The sequence below is a fragment of the Amblyraja radiata genome, chromosome 21 (genome assembly GCF_010909765.2).
Source record: "Amblyraja radiata isolate CabotCenter1 chromosome 21, sAmbRad1.1.pri, whole genome shotgun sequence".
Classification (NCBI taxonomy): Eukaryota; Metazoa; Chordata; class Chondrichthyes; order Rajiformes; family Rajidae; genus Amblyraja; species Amblyraja radiata.
In genome coordinates this window covers 34,219,247-34,239,058 of record NC_045976.1, presented here as the reverse complement: position 1 = coordinate 34,239,058, position 19,812 = coordinate 34,219,247, and the positions used below count along the sequence as shown (strand labels likewise).

Below are 19,812 nucleotides of genomic sequence, written 5' to 3'. Positions count from 1 at the left end.
AATGAGGTAAACCAAGTAAATAAGGCTTTAGAGAGGCCATATTTTAAGTACAGAGATCCAAAAGATTAAAATTCAGCAGGGTTATTGTGGATGAAATTTATCTGACCATTGTTTGATGTTTTTAATAGACAAGTTGCTCACCAGCCCTTCAGAATGCTATATCTTTTACAATATCTTAAAGATATTTTTGCTTTTATTTTGATCCTTAGGACCGAAAAAAGCTGCGACCTCTCTACGATATTCCTTACATGTTTGAAGCCCGAGAATTTCTACGGAAGAAATTGATTGGCAAAAAGGTAAGCTTGTAATTTGTCCTAATTCAAAAGTTGTTGTTGAAGTTGCATTTTTCTGGTGGTGCTCCTATATCTAATCTAACCACATGGATGAAACATTTGGCTTTGGTAATAACTCCTGTCTTCTTGATCCTTCATCTGCACTACCTTCAGATTAATGTACCAGTCTGTAGCATGAACAGTAGACAATGGGGAGAAGTATGTCTGGATTAATGTTTTCACAAGCAAAGAGCATAATTCTCTTTTATGCTCTCTATTTGTAACCATTCCTTTCGTGCCAAAATGGATTGAGGATTTTTTCATAGGCATGCACAGTTGCTCAAATTAATGCACAGACATCTCGCTTTTTACGTTGGGGTACGCCCTTGAAATGCAACGCGCAATTCAAAAACCGTTAAATTAAACATATAACTAAGCTGCCAGTAGTAAATTTGAGCGTGTTATTCCAAAAATACAAACGCATATATGAAGTTTTGGTATTAAAGGAACAAATGCTTTATTTCAAAAATTAATAAATCAAGCAGCTTGCCTGTACTACCTAATTAAATGGTTTTTTTATTGTTTCTAAAAATGTGGAACATACATGGACACAGAAATTTAGTTTGTACACTTATGGTAACAATGTTATTGTTGTATGTTACTAAATCATGACTTGCTAAAATGCAGGACAAAATTCTATGAATGAACCAGCATGAGTCTTCATTCACGGTGAAGAGAGGTTTAGGCAATAGAGTGCAACCATAGTTTAACCACCGTGATGGCGTTGTAATACAGGTTCCACGGTCATGTTCATTGGGCAGTGCATTTTCCTCCTCTGGTGAGCCATAGCTTGAACTGCTCTCGAGGTTGCATTTAACATGGAATTTATTGTTCTCAATTTCTCATTGGGTCAGAGAAGCAGTACATTTATTCAATTGGAGTTAAAAAAGTAAATTTAATTAGAACTGAACTGCCTGGGTTTTTGAGGTTTATTTGCCAGCTTTCACGTATGATCTCGGCTACAATTTGAGATGTACCTGTCCTGAACAATGAAGTAGTAGATTTATTCATGCTGTAATCTTGTTCTAGAAACAAATTCTCAATAGAGTCATAGAGTGATAGAGTGTAGAATCAGGCCCACACCGGCCAACAATGTCCCAGCTACACCAGTCCCACTTGCCTGCGCTTGGTCCATATCCCTCCAAACTTGTCCTATCAATGTACCTGTCCAACTGTTTCTTAAACGATGGGATAAGATAGTCCCAGCCTCAACTACCTCCTCTGATAGCTTGTTCCATACACCCACCACCCTTTGTGTGAAAAAGTTACCCCTCGGATTCCTATTAAATATTTTCCCCTTCACCTTGAACCTATGTCCTCTGGTCCTCGATTCCCCTACTCCTGTCAAGAGACTGCATCTGCCTGATCTATTCCTCGCATGATTTTGTACACCTCTATAAGATCCCCCATCATCCTCCTGCACTCCATGGAATAGAGACCCAGCCATCTCAACCTCTCCCGAAAGCTCACACCCTCTAGTCCTGGCAACATCCGGGTAAATCTTTTCTGAACCCTTTCAAGCTTGACAATATCTTTCCGAAAACATGATGCCCAGAACTGAACACAATATTCTAAATGTGGTCTCGCCAACGTCTTAGAATCAAGTACACAGGACAAGATGTTAAGAAGTCCCTTGTGCCAATAGGTGGGGAGCATTTCACGACATTCGTTGATTGTTGAGAGTGGTAGACGCTCAACATCGGTGGGGGGGCGGGGGGGGGGGGGCGGGGAGTGGATACGTATATCTTGGCCTGGGTAACCTTCAGGACAGTTGGGCACAGGACACATCATCAGTAGTGTACCCTTGCATCACTGGGTGTTTCAGCCTTTTAACACTATACACCCTCCACAAGGGCGGCCCGCTGCAGGATGATCAGCCCTCAGCGCGTGTCCCGTGTCAAACCGTCCCAAAGATTCACCCTGAAATACTTGGGGCCCAGCATGGGTCTTTCCGCTTGAGCCAAATCCACCGGCTGCTTCTTTCAGCCGCCTCTGAGAGTGATCTTATGGTCTTCCGCAGAGCCTGACCGTGGATTCCAAGCTCCTTCAGCAGTCTGATGGTAGATGACGCAACAAATCCTCTGCATCCCACTTCAACTGGATAGAATTTGGTGTTCCAGCCACGCTGCGTTGCCTCTGCTGCAAGCTCTGCGTAACGCAGCTTCTTACGCTCATAGGCCTCCTCAACAGAGTTCTCCCATGGAACTGTGAGCTCTATGATGTAAGCAGTCTTCTGTGAAGGGGACCAGAACACCAAGTCTGGCCTGAGGTTGGTGGAAGCAATTTCAGGTGGAAAAACTAGTTGTCGGCCGATGTCCGCCAGCATCCTCCAGTCGCGGGCCCTGCATAGGTTTCCTTCTTCTGATCTGGTGGAAGGATGTTTAGATGTTTTCTGTCCTTCTCGGACAAAGGTTGCTGCCCTTAGGGGGAGGGGGTTGCTTGCTCTCGGAGGCAAGGAGCTGGTCGCACACCGCCTGTTCTCAAGGGCTGATGCCAGGCTTTTTAGTACCTGATTATGCCGCCACGTGTATCTCCCTTGCGTGAGGCTGGTCTTGCAGCCTACCATGATGTGTTTGAGGGTCGCTGGAGTTGGGCAGAGGGCACAGGTTGGATCCTCGCCGTACCACTGATGGAGGTTCTTTGGTGATGGAAGCACGTCATAAGTCGCTCTGATGATGAAGCTGATCTTGCTTGCTTCCATTTCCCATAGTTCTTTCCAGCTGATCTTCCTCCGCTCCACACCTTCCCACTGCATCCATTGCCCCTGTTTGGCAAGAGAGACCGCCTTTGCACTTCTTGCGGCCTACTCATGTCGCCGCACCTCCTCGACCACCAATGTCCTCCGCTCTGATGTTGTGGCCTTTCGCCAAGTTGGTTTACTTGTCGTAAGGCCAAAGCCTCCTCTTCCCTGCTGGACTTGCCCCACGATGTCTTTGTGTCTCAGGGCTGATGAAGCTTGCTGTACTGCATCAGATGGTGTCCACTTCCGGCCAGTTACTAGGGGCGGCGCAACAGCACTGATGGTCTTGTCTCTAGAGTCCCTCAGTGTCATCTGAAGTCTTACTTTAGAACACTTGTATTCCTCTGTTAGACTAGTGAGAGGTAGTTCCAGGACCCCTTTGCCATATAGGCCGATGTTAGTTAGACATCGTGGGACCCCGAGCCATTTCTTCGCGTATGAAGTTATGGTTCGCTCCATCTTCTCCACAGTTGTTATTGGGGCTTCATAAATGGTCAGTGGCCACATTGTCCGAGGAAGGAGTCCAAACTGTAGGCACCAGAGCAGTTTCCCAGGCAGTAGGGTCTGATTGATGTTCTCCAGGCCATTGACAATTTCTTGCCTTAGTTGTTGCACCTGCTCTTTGTCCTTGAGACTTGCGTTGTACCATCTGCCCAGGCTTTTAACTGGCTGTTCAGACACTGTTGGTATTGGGTCGTCACCGATACAGAACCTTGTGTCTCTAAGCTTATACAACTGCAACATGACCTCCCAACTTCTATACTCAATACTCTGACTGATGAAGGCCAAAGTACCAAAAGCCTTTTTGACCATCTTATCTACCTGCGACTCGACCTTCAAGGAACCATGCACTTGTACTCCTAGATCCCTCTGCTCTACAACACTACCCAGAAGCCTATCATTTACTGTGATGGTCCTGCCCTTGTTCGACATCCCAAAATGCATCAACCATCGACCATTCCTCCGCCCACCTGGTCAATCAATCCAGATCCTGCTGCAATCTTTCACAACCATCTTCACTATCTGCAAAACCACTCACTTTTGTATCATCGGCAAACTTGTTAATCTTGCCCTGTATGTTCTTATCCAAATCATTGATGTAGATGACGAACAGTAACGAGCCCAGCACCGAAGCCTGAGGCACACCACTAGTCACCGGCCTCCAGTCCACAAAGCAACCTTCCACCATCACCCTCTGCTTCCTTCAATGGAGCCAATTTGCTATCCATTCAGCTATCTCACGTTGGATCCCATGCGATCTAACCTTCCAGAGCACCCTACCATGCGGATCCTTGTCGAATGCCTTACTGAAATCCACGTACACAACATCTACAGCTCTGCCCTCATCGACCTTTTTTGGTCACGTTTTCAAAAAAATCAATCTGATTTGTGAAATGGAGTGCAGTTCTACACTTGATGAAGATGAAGAAGGCTTTTGGCATATTGGCCTTCAGCCAGCGAATGGAGTGTAGAAGTGAAGTTATGTTACAGTTATTAACTACAGGGAGAGGTTGGGCAAGCTAGGGCTTTATTCCTTGGAGCGGAGGAGGCTGAATGGTGATATTGAGGTGTATAAAATTCTGAGGGGAATAGGTGGAGTGAATGCACAATTTGGAGGGGAATTAAGAACTAGTGGATATAGGCTTATGATGAGAGGGGCGAGATATAATAGAAAATGGAGGGGCAATTTTTTCACTCAGTTGGCGTGGGTATAGATAACGAGCTTCCGGATGAAGTGGTGGAGGCAGGTATAAAAAAACATTAAAGATATTTGAACAGGTACATAGATAGTAAAGGGTTCGAGGAATACTGGCCAAATGTGGGGAAATGGGACTAGTTTAGATGGGGCACCTTGGTTGGCATGGACAAATGGAGTTGAAGCACCTGTTTCCATGCTGAATGATTCTGTGCATCTATGTAAATTAACAGTCTCTAATGAGTGGATAGGAAAACCTATTGCTCATCAACAACTTCTGTGTTTTATGTCAACTAAAATAGCTCTGAATACACAGCTCTTCTATTTTAACTGCTTTAATTCACTTTAAATTTAATCTCTTTCCTCTCCCCGCTTCCCCCTCATGTAAAGTTAATTTAGCTATTTCTTCGTAATGGGCTTACCGGCATAGATTACAAATTTACAATGCATAATCAGATTTGTTACTAGTTGTAGCATCTGTATGCCAAGTTGCCAAGTTACATAGCTTGCAGCCTTTTTACTGCCATCTCGAAAAGTACAACACTCAACTTCTTACAAGCAATGTTTCCATTAAGATATATGGGAAAATGATAGGTTGTCAGATGTTTTGCAGGCAGTCTAGCTCACATCATGGAGGATTCATTTCACTTTAGTGTGCAAGGTGATCACGATGTCAAACTGGGTGGAGTAGATTTATATCAATTTGAGTGGGATGTAATGGGTTAAAGGAAGTACGTTAGATTATTTGGTGCATCATTTTATATCCTTGAATAGGTGCAAAGAGGGCTGCTTTTTCACCGCTGTTGCTTTAAACATGTAGATCAATTGAGATTTATGTTTTCTGTGTTGGTGTTCCCATAAATTATTTATCCTTGCTTATGGTGCACTTTTCGGTGAGTAGATGGACTCTGACTCCAGAGAGATTGCATCCACATTGATGATGACTGATCCATTGCTTACTGCTGTGTATGTGTCAGTGTTGCAGTAACTCCTCAAAGGCATTTGCCGTGACAAACTCATCAACGCCTACTGTTTAAACAAAAATATGCAGTGTCATCAGCTGTTTTGTCTTGGCTGAGGCACTATTTTATCTTGTGAAGCAGCTGATGACACTGAATATTTTTGTTTGAACAGCAGGCATTGATGATTTCATCACAAAATATGGCATGGAGGTGCTGGCCTAAATTATGGGAACTGATTTGAGGTATTTTGCCAATCTGCTGCTTTCCAACTGTGAATAAAATTATCCAACACCCCTCCAGAAGACACTCGTTCAGTAATACCCCCAAAGGTTTTTGCAACAAAAAGTATTACTTGCTTGATTTTTTTTTAAAGCAAAAACATGAGGTGTGTTTAAAAAGGACCATATTGTTTCTTGTTCCCTTATTACCAATGTGAATGAGATGATATTTAAAGGTTTTGGTGGAGTGGAGGTAGATGGAAAATGGGCACTAAAATATAGATCCATCTCTATTTGTAATAGTTGATGGGGTGCGGGTGGAATGTGGACAATGTTTGGCTGGACAGTTTTCAAAGGTTCAAAGGTCAGTTTATTGTCACATGTATTAATTAAGGTACAGTGAAACTCGAATTACCATACAGACATACTTTTTTTTAAAAAGCAACAAGACACACAACTACATAAAAGTTAACATAAACGACCACCACAGCAGATTCCCCACATTCCTCACTGTGATGGAAGGTAATAAAGTCCAATCCTCTTCCTCTTTATTCTCCCGCGGTCGGGGCAGTCAAACCATCTGCAGTCGGTGCGATCAAAGCCCCCGCGTTGGTGCGTCGATGCCACCGCGGCTTGGAGCTACCAAAATCAGTCTCTAACCAGGGACCGCGAGCTCCACGATGTTAAAGTCCGCAGTCTCCCATGGTTGGAGCTCCAAAGTCAATCCCCAACACGAATCGCAAGCTCCACGACGGTAAGTCCTGCAGTCTCCCGCGATTGGAGCTCCCGAAGTCGGTCTCCAGCAAAGATCGCCAACTACTCAATGTTAGGCGGACGGAGATACGATATGGAAAAAAATCGCATCTCTGTCAAGGTAAGAGATTTTAAAAAGTCCCCCCCCCCCCCTTCCCCCCACATAAAACAAGCTAAAGAACACTAAAACATACATTTAACAAATACTAAAAAAAACAACAAAGAAGGAAGGGACAGACTGTTGGTGAGGCGGCCATTGTTGGCGCCACCCAGTGGTCATTAGCATCCTTAAGCATAAAGGACCAGTTAATGGAATGGCATGAACATTAAGATATACTGCATAGATGGAGTTAGAGATAAATTTGGCTGTACAGTTGTGAGTTTACAGGGAGTACAATTGTGAATACAGGCAGGGCACCAATTCTGTTTTCTTTCAAATAAATGCTCGAATTTAACATTCAGAGCCCTTTTCCCCTTGACCTTCTTTTGGTCCAGATGTAAGTGCTTTCCCTGGGACTTCCAATTTCTTGGAATTATATTATTTCACCAGATGAATTGCTGTCTGGTTGTATGTTTCATGTGGAATATTTAAATTATCTCTACTTTCAATTGTCATTCAGTTGCCACAAGGTGGCAGAAACTGCTTTGAATTGGTAAACAGGTAGAGGGGTTTGTGAATCCAGGAATATGAACTTGAGTTCAAAGGCATCAACACTGATGAATTTGAATCCATACCAGCATTTGTTTTTTTCAAAGAATATGTAGTTGTTTCTATCAAGGGTATTGAATAAGATTTGTTTAAAGTACTTTTCTAATCAGCAACTTTATGCTTTTCACTATGTTTATTATTAACGAATGAAGGAATCAGTTTGGAAAGGCTTTTAATTAAAATGGGTTTTATCTGCGAAATGGCTTGGAAAAGGTAATGAGGGACAGTGAAGTAGGGTCCATTAATACATAATATATTTTACTATGATAGGGTCCTTCTCAGTACTGTACTTATGCGATCGGGTCTTTAGGGATTCAAATGTAATTTTGAGAAAGATAGGCATAGGTTTGGGTGGAAGAGGAGGTTCATGTTGGATCACTTGTTCAGAAAAAGAGGGGTCAACAATATCTGTTTGTGAAAACAGAGTGACATTGATACATGTGAGGGAGAGACAACAGCACCCGAGAAGAGAGCACCATTAATCATATCGGTAATCAGAGGCTCCAAAAGATGGGTGATCGGCTTGGAGCAGCAGCTGGATCTCGGGGGCTTAGTGAGCTCTGATACAGCATACAAATGAGATCTGCAAGAGAAATTATTGTCAGTGGAAGTTTGAACTTGTGTGGGGAAGGTGAATGGATGCTGAGGGTCAGCAAGTACAGATGGTCTTTTTAGCGAAAGAAGAGTCCCAGCCCAAAATGTCGCCCACCGGTTCCCTCCACATTGGCTGCTTGACCTGCTGAGTTACTCCAGCACTTTGTGCTTTGCTTGAGATTCCGGCATCTGCAGTTCCTTGTCTCAATAATCGGCACCTGCATTGCTGTGATGAATAGAAGGAGCATGGTAATGTTATTAAATAGGTTACTGAACCCAGTGATAACCTTTGATTCCAGGATAACAGATTAAGAAATTAAGAGCAAGAATCAGTCATGCTTTGTGGCCTCAGATAGTTTTGACAAAGAATGGTTAAGCAATCTATCTGCGTTGGAAAGGTTTCTGTTGAGGGGAGATGTTTTTTCCAGCTCAAGGATGACATTTTGAGTGGGGGAAGTGGAAATAGGAACTAATCATGTGTGTATCATTAGGGATGTTTGTGACATGAGATGGCAGGATCTGGAGGTTGTCCATGAAAATGGGCACGAGAATTAAAAAAGTAGAGCACTTAAAAGAGAGCACTGAAGTTAGGAGGGTGAAAAAAAGTTGATTGTGGTTGGAATCAAGATATGTATTTTCACAATCTAACTTGATTTAAAGCAGAACAGATAAAAGAAACGATGAAAGCAACTCAATTTAAAATGATGTTGTGTTCAAGAAGGAACTGCAGATGCTGGAAAATCGAAGGTACACAAAAATGCTGGAGAAACTCAGCGGGTGCAGCAGCATCTATGGAGCGAAGGAAATAGGCTGAGTCTGAAGAAGGGTTTCGGCCCGAAACGTTACCTATTTCCTTTGCTCCATAGATGCTGCTGCACCCGCTGAGTTTCTCCAGCATTTTTGTGTACCTTCAATTTAAAATGAGTTGTGAGAGGATGTAACAAATTGTGAGAGGGCGGCACGGTGGCGCAGCGGTAGAGTTGCTACCTCACAGCACTTGCAGCGCCAGAGACCCGGGTTCGATCCTGACTAAGTGTGCTGAGTTATCTTGCATCTATAGCCTGTAATCATCTGCAATAAGCACAAGGGGATCAAGAACCTTTTATCAAAGTGAACACCGGTTTCAGGTGGAAGGCAAATGTAGAGTGGAACAGTGATAACCAAAGACAGGTCTGTGGACAGCACTGAGAGGATGAATAATGGGAGGAAAGAAAATGGAAAGATCTGCATGCACATTAAATAAGATTGAACAATATGGCAATTTGGTTAATCCTTTTAGGTAGCAACAACGCAAAGATTGTAATTGGGAAGGTGTGAATAGAGGCACAGAGTGAAGTTGTAGAGTTGTTTATGAGGTAGTAAAACTTGCAAAGACTGTAATGATTCTTCGTTCTATTATCAAAAAATTGTATGTGTAAAAATGGGCCATGTTGGTTGTCGTGGGCAAGTTGGGCCGAAGGGCCTGTTTCCACGCAGTATGACCCAATATATGAAGAGAGAATCTGAGGGAGAAAAGTGGAACATAAAAACTGGGATAATCCACTATCTACAGGTTATATCATGACCTATCTGCAGGATGCACTGCTATATCTCATCAAGCTTGCTTTGCTCTGCTCTCCTTTAATTTATCTTGTTAAAAAATCATTGAAATGTATTATTAATATGTTATCATTTCTGAAGTCGTCCAAGATAAAAGCATAAAGGACTCGTGGTTGCCAATGGACATTCTTTGAGTCAGTTATCCAATCGGTTTTTCCAATTTCTTTTCCCGTGTCCCTGTAAATGTTCTCATTTAATTTATCCTTTCCTTTTGAATGTGACTATGCTGAGTATGAACCTGGCTATTTGCTGGATTACTATCATGCACATGAAGGACCCGTGACAAGGATACCCACCGCATATACCATGGCAGTTGCCAGTAACTGTTGGACTAACTATCTATTACATTATCTCCATTTCTGGCAACAACAACAGAAATATTGCCACAAGATCAATGTTAAAGATCTCAAGGACCCAGTGAAGAGCTCTTCTCAAATGCATCTCTCAGACAGCCTATTGACTCCCAGCCGTAGGAGCTGCATTGTTTCCATAGCATATGAACTACTTTGAAATTACCATAACCAGCAACTGTGAAAAGTCTTTTGGCTCCTCAACCGGAAACCACCAGCAATAATTTCAGAGAATTACCAAGATGTGCTGGAATTAATCAATTACAAATGCAAGGCATTCCTGGATTGGAAGCTCCACTGTGCATTGGAAAATGAACCACTCTACAGATAGTTTACGACCCACATTCAATGGAAAATCCATAACGCAAAGAACAGTTGGTTTGTGGATGGAGACCTGAAGTTCCAACAACTTGCTCATAACAATGATTTATGATTTTTTTTAGTAATGTCAAGGTCAGTGACCTGCCCTTTTTCGAGCTGAGACAACCTTTTCAGGATCACAGAAAGTCGTGATCATGACCAAGAAACAAATCAAATTGTTATTACTGAGGATAGACACAAAATGTCGGAGTAGCTCAGCAGGACAGGCAGCATCTCTGGAGAGAAGGAATGGGTGATGTTTCAGGCCGAGACCCTTCTTCAGACCTTTATTGCAGAGGGATCTCCCCCTCTGTCACAGGAAAAGTCATTGCAAGGGTTATCTTAAATAATCTCAAAAGAGCCGCTCCTTGTTTCAGTGTGAGTTGTGTACATTTACAGTACACAATGCACTTGGTTGTAACAGTGTGATAACGCTATTAAAATTCTCTGAAGAAGGGTCTCGACCCGAAACGTCATCTATTCCTTTGCTCCATAGATGCTGCCCCATCCGCTGAGTTTCTCCAGCATTTTTGTCCACCTTCGATTTTTCCAGCATCTGCAGTTCTTTCTTAAACACTCTTATCAAAAATGTAGGGTTACTGTTTATGCATTTTGATCTCTCAAAAGTCTTTGTCAATTGGGGAACATCCTTCACAAATATGGAGAATCTAAATAGAGGCTGAGATCTTAACCAGTGTGCTCACAACAATCCTCATCTCAGTGCAGAATGGTGTCAAGCAAGGTTGCACCATTGCCCAAACAATGCTCAAGCTTTCTCACGATGTTACTGCAGTTTGCCTACAAATCTAAAGCATATGTGGAGCTAAGGGACCCTGCGTGGGGGAGCCTCTGAGAACAAAGAGGGACTTGACGGGAAGGGTGGGGGGGGGGGACGGGGGGCAGGATGACAAGACGACAAGACGACAAGAAGGAAGAGGGACCATTGGGCCAAAATTGAATACATCCTATACGTGGCGACGCTTTGCATACTTGTGTATTGTACGCACTGTATCTGATAAACAGCGGTCACTAACAAAACCTTGCAAAACGTGGGCCTCATCACCTAGGTCAGGAACCCACGTTCTGCAAAGGCAGAAATAGATGATGGCATTTTCCAGCTGAGCATTTAGCTGCTTGAGGAAAATTGCTTTAAGATTAAAACTCCTGGTCAATATGGCAGTGTTGATGGCCCAGTCCTACTTTATTCTCCTGATGTCTGGACTATCTACAGTGGGCACTTCAAGGTAGTGCAGCAAGGCTGCCAAGTCTATCTCTATATAGTTCACTGAAACAGTCGACGAGTTGACACTTGGTCTCGCTGATGTACAGAAGGCCACATCAGAAACATTGGATGCAGTGGATAAGGTTAGAGGAGGTGCAATGTGAACCTCTGTATCTTCTGGAAAGACTGCAATGGTCTCTGGGTGGAGGTGAGGGAGAAGGTATAAGGAAATGGAGGTGATATAAATGGAGGCTGCTAGCTGTCGTTTCCATTGATCCCCATTTGGAAGTGTTGTCTTTCATGTCTTATTTCAATACCATGCTTGCCATCCATTAAATGTGGGAAAGATGGAAGGAGCAAAACGAAGTTCAGGTGAAGATGCACAATGCTGTATTTTCCACATGTATAAAACAAATATGCTCTGAGAATTGCAGAATATATTAGAAAGACTCGTTAGTTCTAATATTCAGGGCAGAGATACATGCAAAATAACATTAAAGTGCATTGGGAGATTTTGATAGTTCAAAAATATTATTTTCTTTGAAAAGCGACGTTGAAAATGCTATAAATATGAATTAAAAACAAAATTGCTAGAAATGCTCAACAGTTTAGGAAGCACTTCTGGAGAGAGAAAAACAGATGTTTACTAGTCATGCTTACCTCTTTTTCCCTCTTCACAGACCTCCCTTACCTGCAGAATATCTCCAATTATTTTTCATTTTAATTTTAAAATATTACTTTTGTCAAAAATGACAATGCCTCTTAGTTTGTTTAGTTCAGTCATCTTATTTTTTTTTAAGCTGCAGGGAAGTTGTAGAAATATAAGGAATGTGACCCACACTGGGATCTATATACTCGATGGCTATTCTTAACCAACGATAGGAATAGTATTCATGCAATCTGTGTCAATCATTGTAGTCTTGAAAGGTTCTTCTGGTGCCCTTGTATATTCCATTTAGTCAAGCGAGCTTCTTGAGCCGATTTGTATTTTGATTTTACTTCGATCCAAGCATAGGTCCCTGGCCTCTGAATTTGATAACTGTGGCAGATTTGGGGCAATTTATGCTAATTTATTGATGTACTGCAACGCTGAACTGAAATTGTTGAGAAAAAACATGGGAAATTAAAAAAAAATGCAGTTCCAAACATGTATTTGAGGGATTATCTGTCCATTCACACTTTAAATGACATTGTGTTCAAGATTTCATAATAAGGGCATACGATTTATCTTGGATCTTAACCACTGCCAAAAGGTTTAAGGGTTTTTACACTGTCTTGGTGTACAGTGTTGATACACCTTTCTACAATGTTTTATACTTGCTGTGAATTTGCTGCTGGGTATGTAAGCGGAACAGCTGTTTAGTGCACAATGAAGTATTTTGTGCTCGGGTTTGAACTAATGATGTTTCTGCTACAAAGGATTCAATCATAGAATGAGATGGTTTGAGCAAAATTAATTGGGTTTGTGTCAAATGAAGATTGATTTTATTTTTAAATGCATTCTGTATTCAAACTGAAACTGAGTAAACAGCATTGACAAAAATACCAATGGATATTACACCCATCCAATTTGGCGCAGGACTGACGTCGTATTCATTTTTGTTTTTTTTTTCCATTTCCAGCAAACTCTTAACATATTCCTTTCTGTCCCTTTATATTTTGTTGAATTGGGTCACTTTTATCACCTTTATATAATTATTTCTGTGGCTGAGATGTTGCCTGAAGGAACATTGCTGAATAGTCTTTCTTGAATCCTTGTTATGGTTTAATTGAGGGACTGGGGCCAGGATGATGAAGGTTATCATCTTTTCATAATGCTGCAGGGTTAGAATTCATTGAGTTCATATTATCTTGATAAACCATGGGCATTTTATTGTGTCAAGGGAGCCTTAGATACAATTATTTATCATTTTTAATGTGGGTGTCGATTAGATGTTAGTATTCACAGAGAATCTGGTGGCCTTGTACATGAAATACAGAATATAAAATATATAGGCGCAGCAAGCAATGACATGTCCTTGATTGCAGTGTGTATGGAGTTTAAGTAAGAAGTTCCAGCTACAATCATTTGTATTTTGAACCATGCCTGGAGTATTATGTGCTGTTTTGTTCAGTTTTTAAATAAAGATATATGGTGGTACAGTAAAAGTTCACCGGTTTATTTGATGGAATGGCTTGCTTGTCCTGTGAATAGAGATTGAATATGATAAGCTTCTGTTCAATAGAAATTCACAAGGCAATTTCATTGCAACAGATGAGATTTGTGGAGAGGGCATGTCAGGGTTGTTGCTGAGCAGCTGTTTTCCTTGCGTTGGCATAGTAGAGGATGTTTAGTAACTCATCTAGGACTGAAGAAATATTTCTTTGCTCAGATGGTTGTAAATCTTTAGAATTATGAGCACAAATTTCTTTGGAAGCATTTTCAAGAACGGCTTTTGAGGTCTGGGTCTGGTTTGGAAAGTGGACTTGAGGTAGTTCAACTATAATCTTGTTGAATGGTAATGCAAGCTAGAGGCACCATAAAACCTGTTCTTTCTTGACACGCTCTTCTTTCTATTGTCCTTTGACTGATCAAAGATCATGCCGACTATAATGTTATTTTTTAGGAAATGGCAAAGCCATTTTTAGGATAACAAACCGTCATCAATAAACTTCTGCTTGCTATACCCACTTATCCTTCTCTTCCTTTTAAATTAATTGACTGTTCCTGCACTCAGGAGCTTCAAATGCCGATCCCAGGTGAGGCATCGCCTGCTCCGCGATGTATCCAGCGCTGCGCCGCCGCTGCTGGAGCTCTGGTACCGGTCCCCGGCAGGAAAGGCCGCGCCAATCGGAGAATAGTCACATCCTCACCAGGAGGCGGTTTCCCCCTTACCCGACTCTCCTCCCCCACATAGAAAAGCTGCACTGATGTAGTGTCCAAGAGTGACAAGAATAAGTGTTGTGGATGAACCCCTCACACACGTCTCGCGCATGTGTCTCCTCAATGTCCCACAGTTTTGGACGGTGTTTGTCCCCCCAGATAGAACAAAGACAGTTTTCCTTGTCCTCATCTTTAATTCCTTCCAGCCTCCGTGTCCAACACATCGTTCTGACATTTCCACCACCTTCAGTGTGATCCTACTACCATCATTCACATCTTCCTGTCTCCATCCATTTCTGCTTTTGTTTGTCCCTTCTCGCTCAACCTGCCCTTTCCCCTGCAGCCACTCCTCCACCTACATCTACATCCTTGTGAACACCCTACAATTTCCTTGTGAGATAAAGGTTCATGTGCACCTCTTCCAACCTTGTCGACAGCATTTGGCACTCGGATATAGCCACCTTTACATCAGCAAGACCAAGTGAAGAATAGACAACTGTTTCGCTGACCACTTGCACTCGGTCCGCCAAGCCCTCCTGGAGCTCCTGCCTGCTAAACATTTTAACTTTCCTTCCCATTCCAACACTGACCATTCGCCTACTCCATTGCCAGAGTGAGGTCACGCACAAACTGGAAGAACTGCACCTTGGGTAGTTTACAGCCAAATGTCATAGAAACATAGAAAACATAGAAACATAGAAATTAGGTGCAGGAGTAGGCCATTCGGCCCTTCGAGCCTGCACCGCCATTCAATATGATCATGGCTGATCATCCAACTCAGTATCCCGTACCTGCCTTCTCTCCATACCCTCTGATCCCCTTAGCCACAAGGGCCACATCTAACTCCCTCTTAAATATAGCCAGTGAACTGGCCTCGACTACCCTCTGTGGCAGGGAGTTCCAGAGATTCACCACTCTCTGTGTGAAAAAAGTTCTTCTCATCTCGGTTTTAAAGGATTTCCCCCTTATCCTTAAGCTGTGACCCCTTGTCCTGGACTTCCCCAACATCGGGAGCAATCTTCCTGCATCTAGCCTGTCCAACCCCTTAAGAATTTTGTAAGTTTCTATAAGATCCCCTCTCAATCTCCTAAATTCTAGAGAGTATAAACCAAGTCTATCCAGTCTTTCTTCATAAGACAGTCCTGACATCCCAGGAATCAGTCTGGTGAACCGTCTCTGCACTCCCTCTATGGCAATAATGTCCTTCCTCAGATTTGGAGACCAAAACTGTACGCAATACTCCAGGTGTGGTCTCACCAAGACCCTGTACAACTGCAGTAGAACCTCCCTGCTCCTATACTCAAATCCTTTTGCTATGAAAGCTAACATACCATTCGCTTTCTTTACTGCCTGCTGCACCTGCATGCCCACTTTCAATGACTGGTGTACCATGACACCCAGGTCTCGCTGCATCTCCCCTTTTCCTAGTCGGCCACCATTTAGATAATAGTCTACTTTCCTGTTTTTGCCACCAAAATGGATAACCTCACATTTATCCACATTATACTGCATCTGCCAAACATTTGCCCACTCACCCAGCCTATCCAAGTCACCTTGCAGTCTCCTAGCATCCTCCTCACAGCTAACACTGCCCCCCAGCTTCGTGTCATCCGCAAACTTGGAGATATTGCCTTCAATTCCCTCATCCAGATCATTAATATATATTGTAAATAGCTGGGGTCCCAGCACTGAGCCTTGCGGTACCCCACTAGTCACTGCCTGCCATTGTGAAAAGGACCCGTTTACTCCTACTCTTTGCTTCCTGTTTGCCAGCCAGTTCTCTATCCACATCAATACTGAACCCCCAATGCCGTGTGCTTTAAGTTTGTAAACTAATCTCTTATGTGGGACCTTGTCGAAAGCCTTCTGGAAGTCCAGATACACCACATCCACTGGTTCTCCCCTATCCACACTACTAGTTACATCCTCGAAAAATTCTATAAGATTCGTCAGACATGATTTACCTTTTGTAAATCCATGCTGACTTTGTCCAATGATTTCACCACTTTCCAAATGTGCTGCTATCCCATCTTTAATAACTGACTCTAGCAGTTTCCCCACTACCGATGTTAGACTAACTGGTCTGTAATTCCCCGTTTTCTCTCTCCCTCCCTTCTTAAAAAGTGGGGTTACGTTTGCTACCCGCCAATCCTCAGGAACTACTCCAGAGTCTAAAGAGTTTTGAAAGATTATTACTAATGCATCCACTATTTCTGGAGCTACTTCCTTAAGTACTCTGGGATGCAGCCTATCTGGCCCTGGGGATTTATCGGCCTTTAATCCATTTAATTTACCCAACACCACTTCCCGGCTAACCTGGATTTCACTCAATTCCTCCAACTCCTTTGACCCGCGGTCCCCTGCTATCTCCGGCAGATTATTTATGTCTTCCTTAGTGAAGACGGAACCAAAGTAGTTATTCAATTGGTCCGCCATATCCTTGTTCCCCATGATCAACTCACCCGTTTCTGACTGCATCACCCGTCATGACACTCAAAATTCCCCAATTTTAAGTAATGTCCCCTCCCCCACCCCACCCCAGTGCACACATATTTCTCCCACCTTAGGCTGTGGGCCGAAGTGCTTTTTCGTTTGTTCGTGACCCAAATCACACAAATATCTGAATTTTTAACATATTGTATAAAAATATTATATAAATCATACCTGAAACTCGTCAAGACCAAAACCTGCACATATTTTTAAAATATGGGAAAAACCTCCAATTTTCCGAGTAGTAACTGTCCAATCAATGCACGTTTGACATTGCGTTGGATGCCAATTGACCCGTCATGCGCTTTGTTTCATGGTAACGAGGCAGCGAGCACTCTGGGATCATGGCAGCCTCCTAATTACATCAAAACAATAGCAAGGTTTCAAAGGAATAAAGGTAATTGCTTTATCTGTGTAAAGTTATGATGTGAACTGTTAAATAAAAATGATAAATAAAAATGTAGAGCTGGGGTTAGGATTAGGGTCAGTCAGTCGATCAGTCAGTTGATCAGTCAGGTCGGTCAGGAAGTTGGGCTGTCGGTAGGTCGGTGGATACTGCGAAGGATCGGTCGGGCTGTCTGTAGGCCGGTGAGTGCTGTGAAGGGTCTTTTGGGCCACCGGTCAGTGCTGCGAGGGGTCGGTCCGGCTGTCGGGCCGTCCCGTGGATGATGCAAGGGTCGGTCGGGCAGTCGGTAGGCCGGTGGGTGCTGCGAGGGGTCGGTCGGGCTGTCGGTAGGCCGGTGAGTGCTGCAAAGGATTGGTCGGACTGTTGGTAGGCCGGTTTTGCAGCGAGCGATCGAGTGGGCGGACTGACGGAGCCGGCGCTATGGGGTGCTGAAGGCGCCCTGGGCGGCGTGCAGGGCAGTGCTGCTCCCCACCGTCATCACCATGATGATCCAGAAGGACATGCTGGGCGAGGTGGACACGCTGAGCGGCCACACTCACGGAGCCTGCAGCCGGTCCCAAAGTGGCCCCAGCTCCAGCTGTGGGCAGCTCAGAAAGGGGGGCGAGTTAGGGTTAAGGTTAGATATTTTCCTCTCAGTGGAAGATGCCTTCGCCTTCCCCCAGCCCGGCACTGCCCCAGTCCCACTATGACCGTGACCCCCACTCTGCACACTGGCAGTCAGTGGGGTTCAGTAAACGGGGGTGCCCACAGCAGCTGCCCTCACCCATTAATTAGGCTGGTTCAGGAGCCGGACTTCTGCGGCAGTCTCATTCAAAATACACACTCACAATTATATTCATTGTATATATTTTATATCATATAATTATGTATAATTACAGTCACACACACATACACACACACACACACACACACACACACACACACACACACACACACACACACACACACACACACACATACATATACATATAGTGAAATAATATATGGTTTAAATAGATAGTAGCAATGTTACAAAATTTTGAGATTTTAAAAATCAAGTCTGCAATTTATCCCATCAGATAAAGCATAAAAAGAAGTTTAATTTGACACCTAATTCACTTTCATATCTTCAGTATTAAAAATGTTATGGCCATTTTCATACTCTGAAATTAGCATCTTGTTCCCTATTGATTTTCCATTGACTTAACACAAAAGCTGTGATCGAGGACAGTCTAAAGCCCATAACTTTATTAAAAATTAAGAGAACTGAAAGAAATTTTCAGTTATTATAGATTGAAGCATTCTGAAACAAATATTAAACAATCTTACTTGGATGACCTGAAATTAAAGCATATAATTAGTTAGTTACCCAATTGTAGCTAATTCAAAAATTCAATTACTAGATCTAAACATCTATCCATTTCTTCAGGAAAGATTAATATTTTTAAATAGCCTAAGTGTCCAAAGAACATTCACACAAGAATTCACAATAAAACATGATTTTTAAATCTCATTGACATTAATTTATAGGCCAAATGGAAGGGGTTTAGTGTCCAATTGCTGTAAATTAATGGCTTTTAAATCAGCTTGTCAGTGGGATTCGTTGAATTTGTACCCCATGTCGGCATGAAAAATACTGCTGGATTGAATGGGCCCCCAAGTCAGCTACTCGCAACATAACATTTTGTATAAAGAGATCTTAAGAAGCCCTTTTTAATGTAAAAGTAAACAACCTACCTTGCCTTGTCCCCTACATGAGATCCGTCCCGTTGTCGGGGTTGAGGATGATTTAGAGGATGATTTTTAATCTACTATAACAATTAAATAATCCAATTTAGTTTAAAAATACCTGCAGCGAACGAATTTCGCAGCGATTTTTCGTCAGCAACTAAGTAGGCTGAACAACATCGATTTCAATACCGTTGAGAAAATCGCGTTTTAAACCCGCCCCCCCCTCTCAAAGGCGCTAAAGTCGCGCACATGGGCAGCGGCAGAACTGCAGCGCCGCTAAAGGTAAGTTTTGCAACATACCTATAGATAGCAGCACTGAATTAGGCTCGCCATGGAGTAATATGAGCATTGAACACGAGATAGCGCTTACTTTTTAAGCTCATTTTCTAATTAGCTTAATTAATTAATGTGCAACTTTTGGCACTGATGAGTTATGACTTCCTTCTCAATTATATTTTATCTAAATCTGTGCAAAATTTCAAGTAGTTCCCAGACATGGGTCACGAAAGTTAAATACCAGACACATTTTCGCTGCTCGGTCCACAGCCTACCTCCCAGTCCCACCATTGTTTTTTATTTCACTCTTTCCGCTCTCTCCAGACCACTTCCACCCATTTCACTCCCTCTGGCTGTACATTTTATTTATCTTTCCTTTTTGGACATCCTTTTGCCTCATTTTCCTCTCTAGCCTTTGTCACTTACTCCACACATTTGCCAATCTCATCCCCCCCCAGAAACCAATCGCTTTTATCTACTTATCATGCTTATCCAGCTTTTTCTCCCCCTATTCTAATCAGTCTCAAGAAGG

At 42.8% G+C, this 19,812-nt stretch overlaps 1 protein-coding gene across 1 annotated transcript in view; it reads left to right on the top strand.

Annotated features, from left to right (window-relative positions):
• The window catches only part of snd1 (staphylococcal nuclease and tudor domain containing 1), a 778,779-nt gene that overhangs the window by 107,711 nt on the left and 651,256 nt on the right, over window positions 1–19,812 (top strand). Inside the window, exon 11 of the mRNA XM_033040015.1 lies at window positions 210–296. Coding sequence (XP_032895906.1) covers window positions 210–296 — 87 coding nt within the window. The remainder of the gene's footprint in view (window positions 1–209; window positions 297–19,812) is intronic.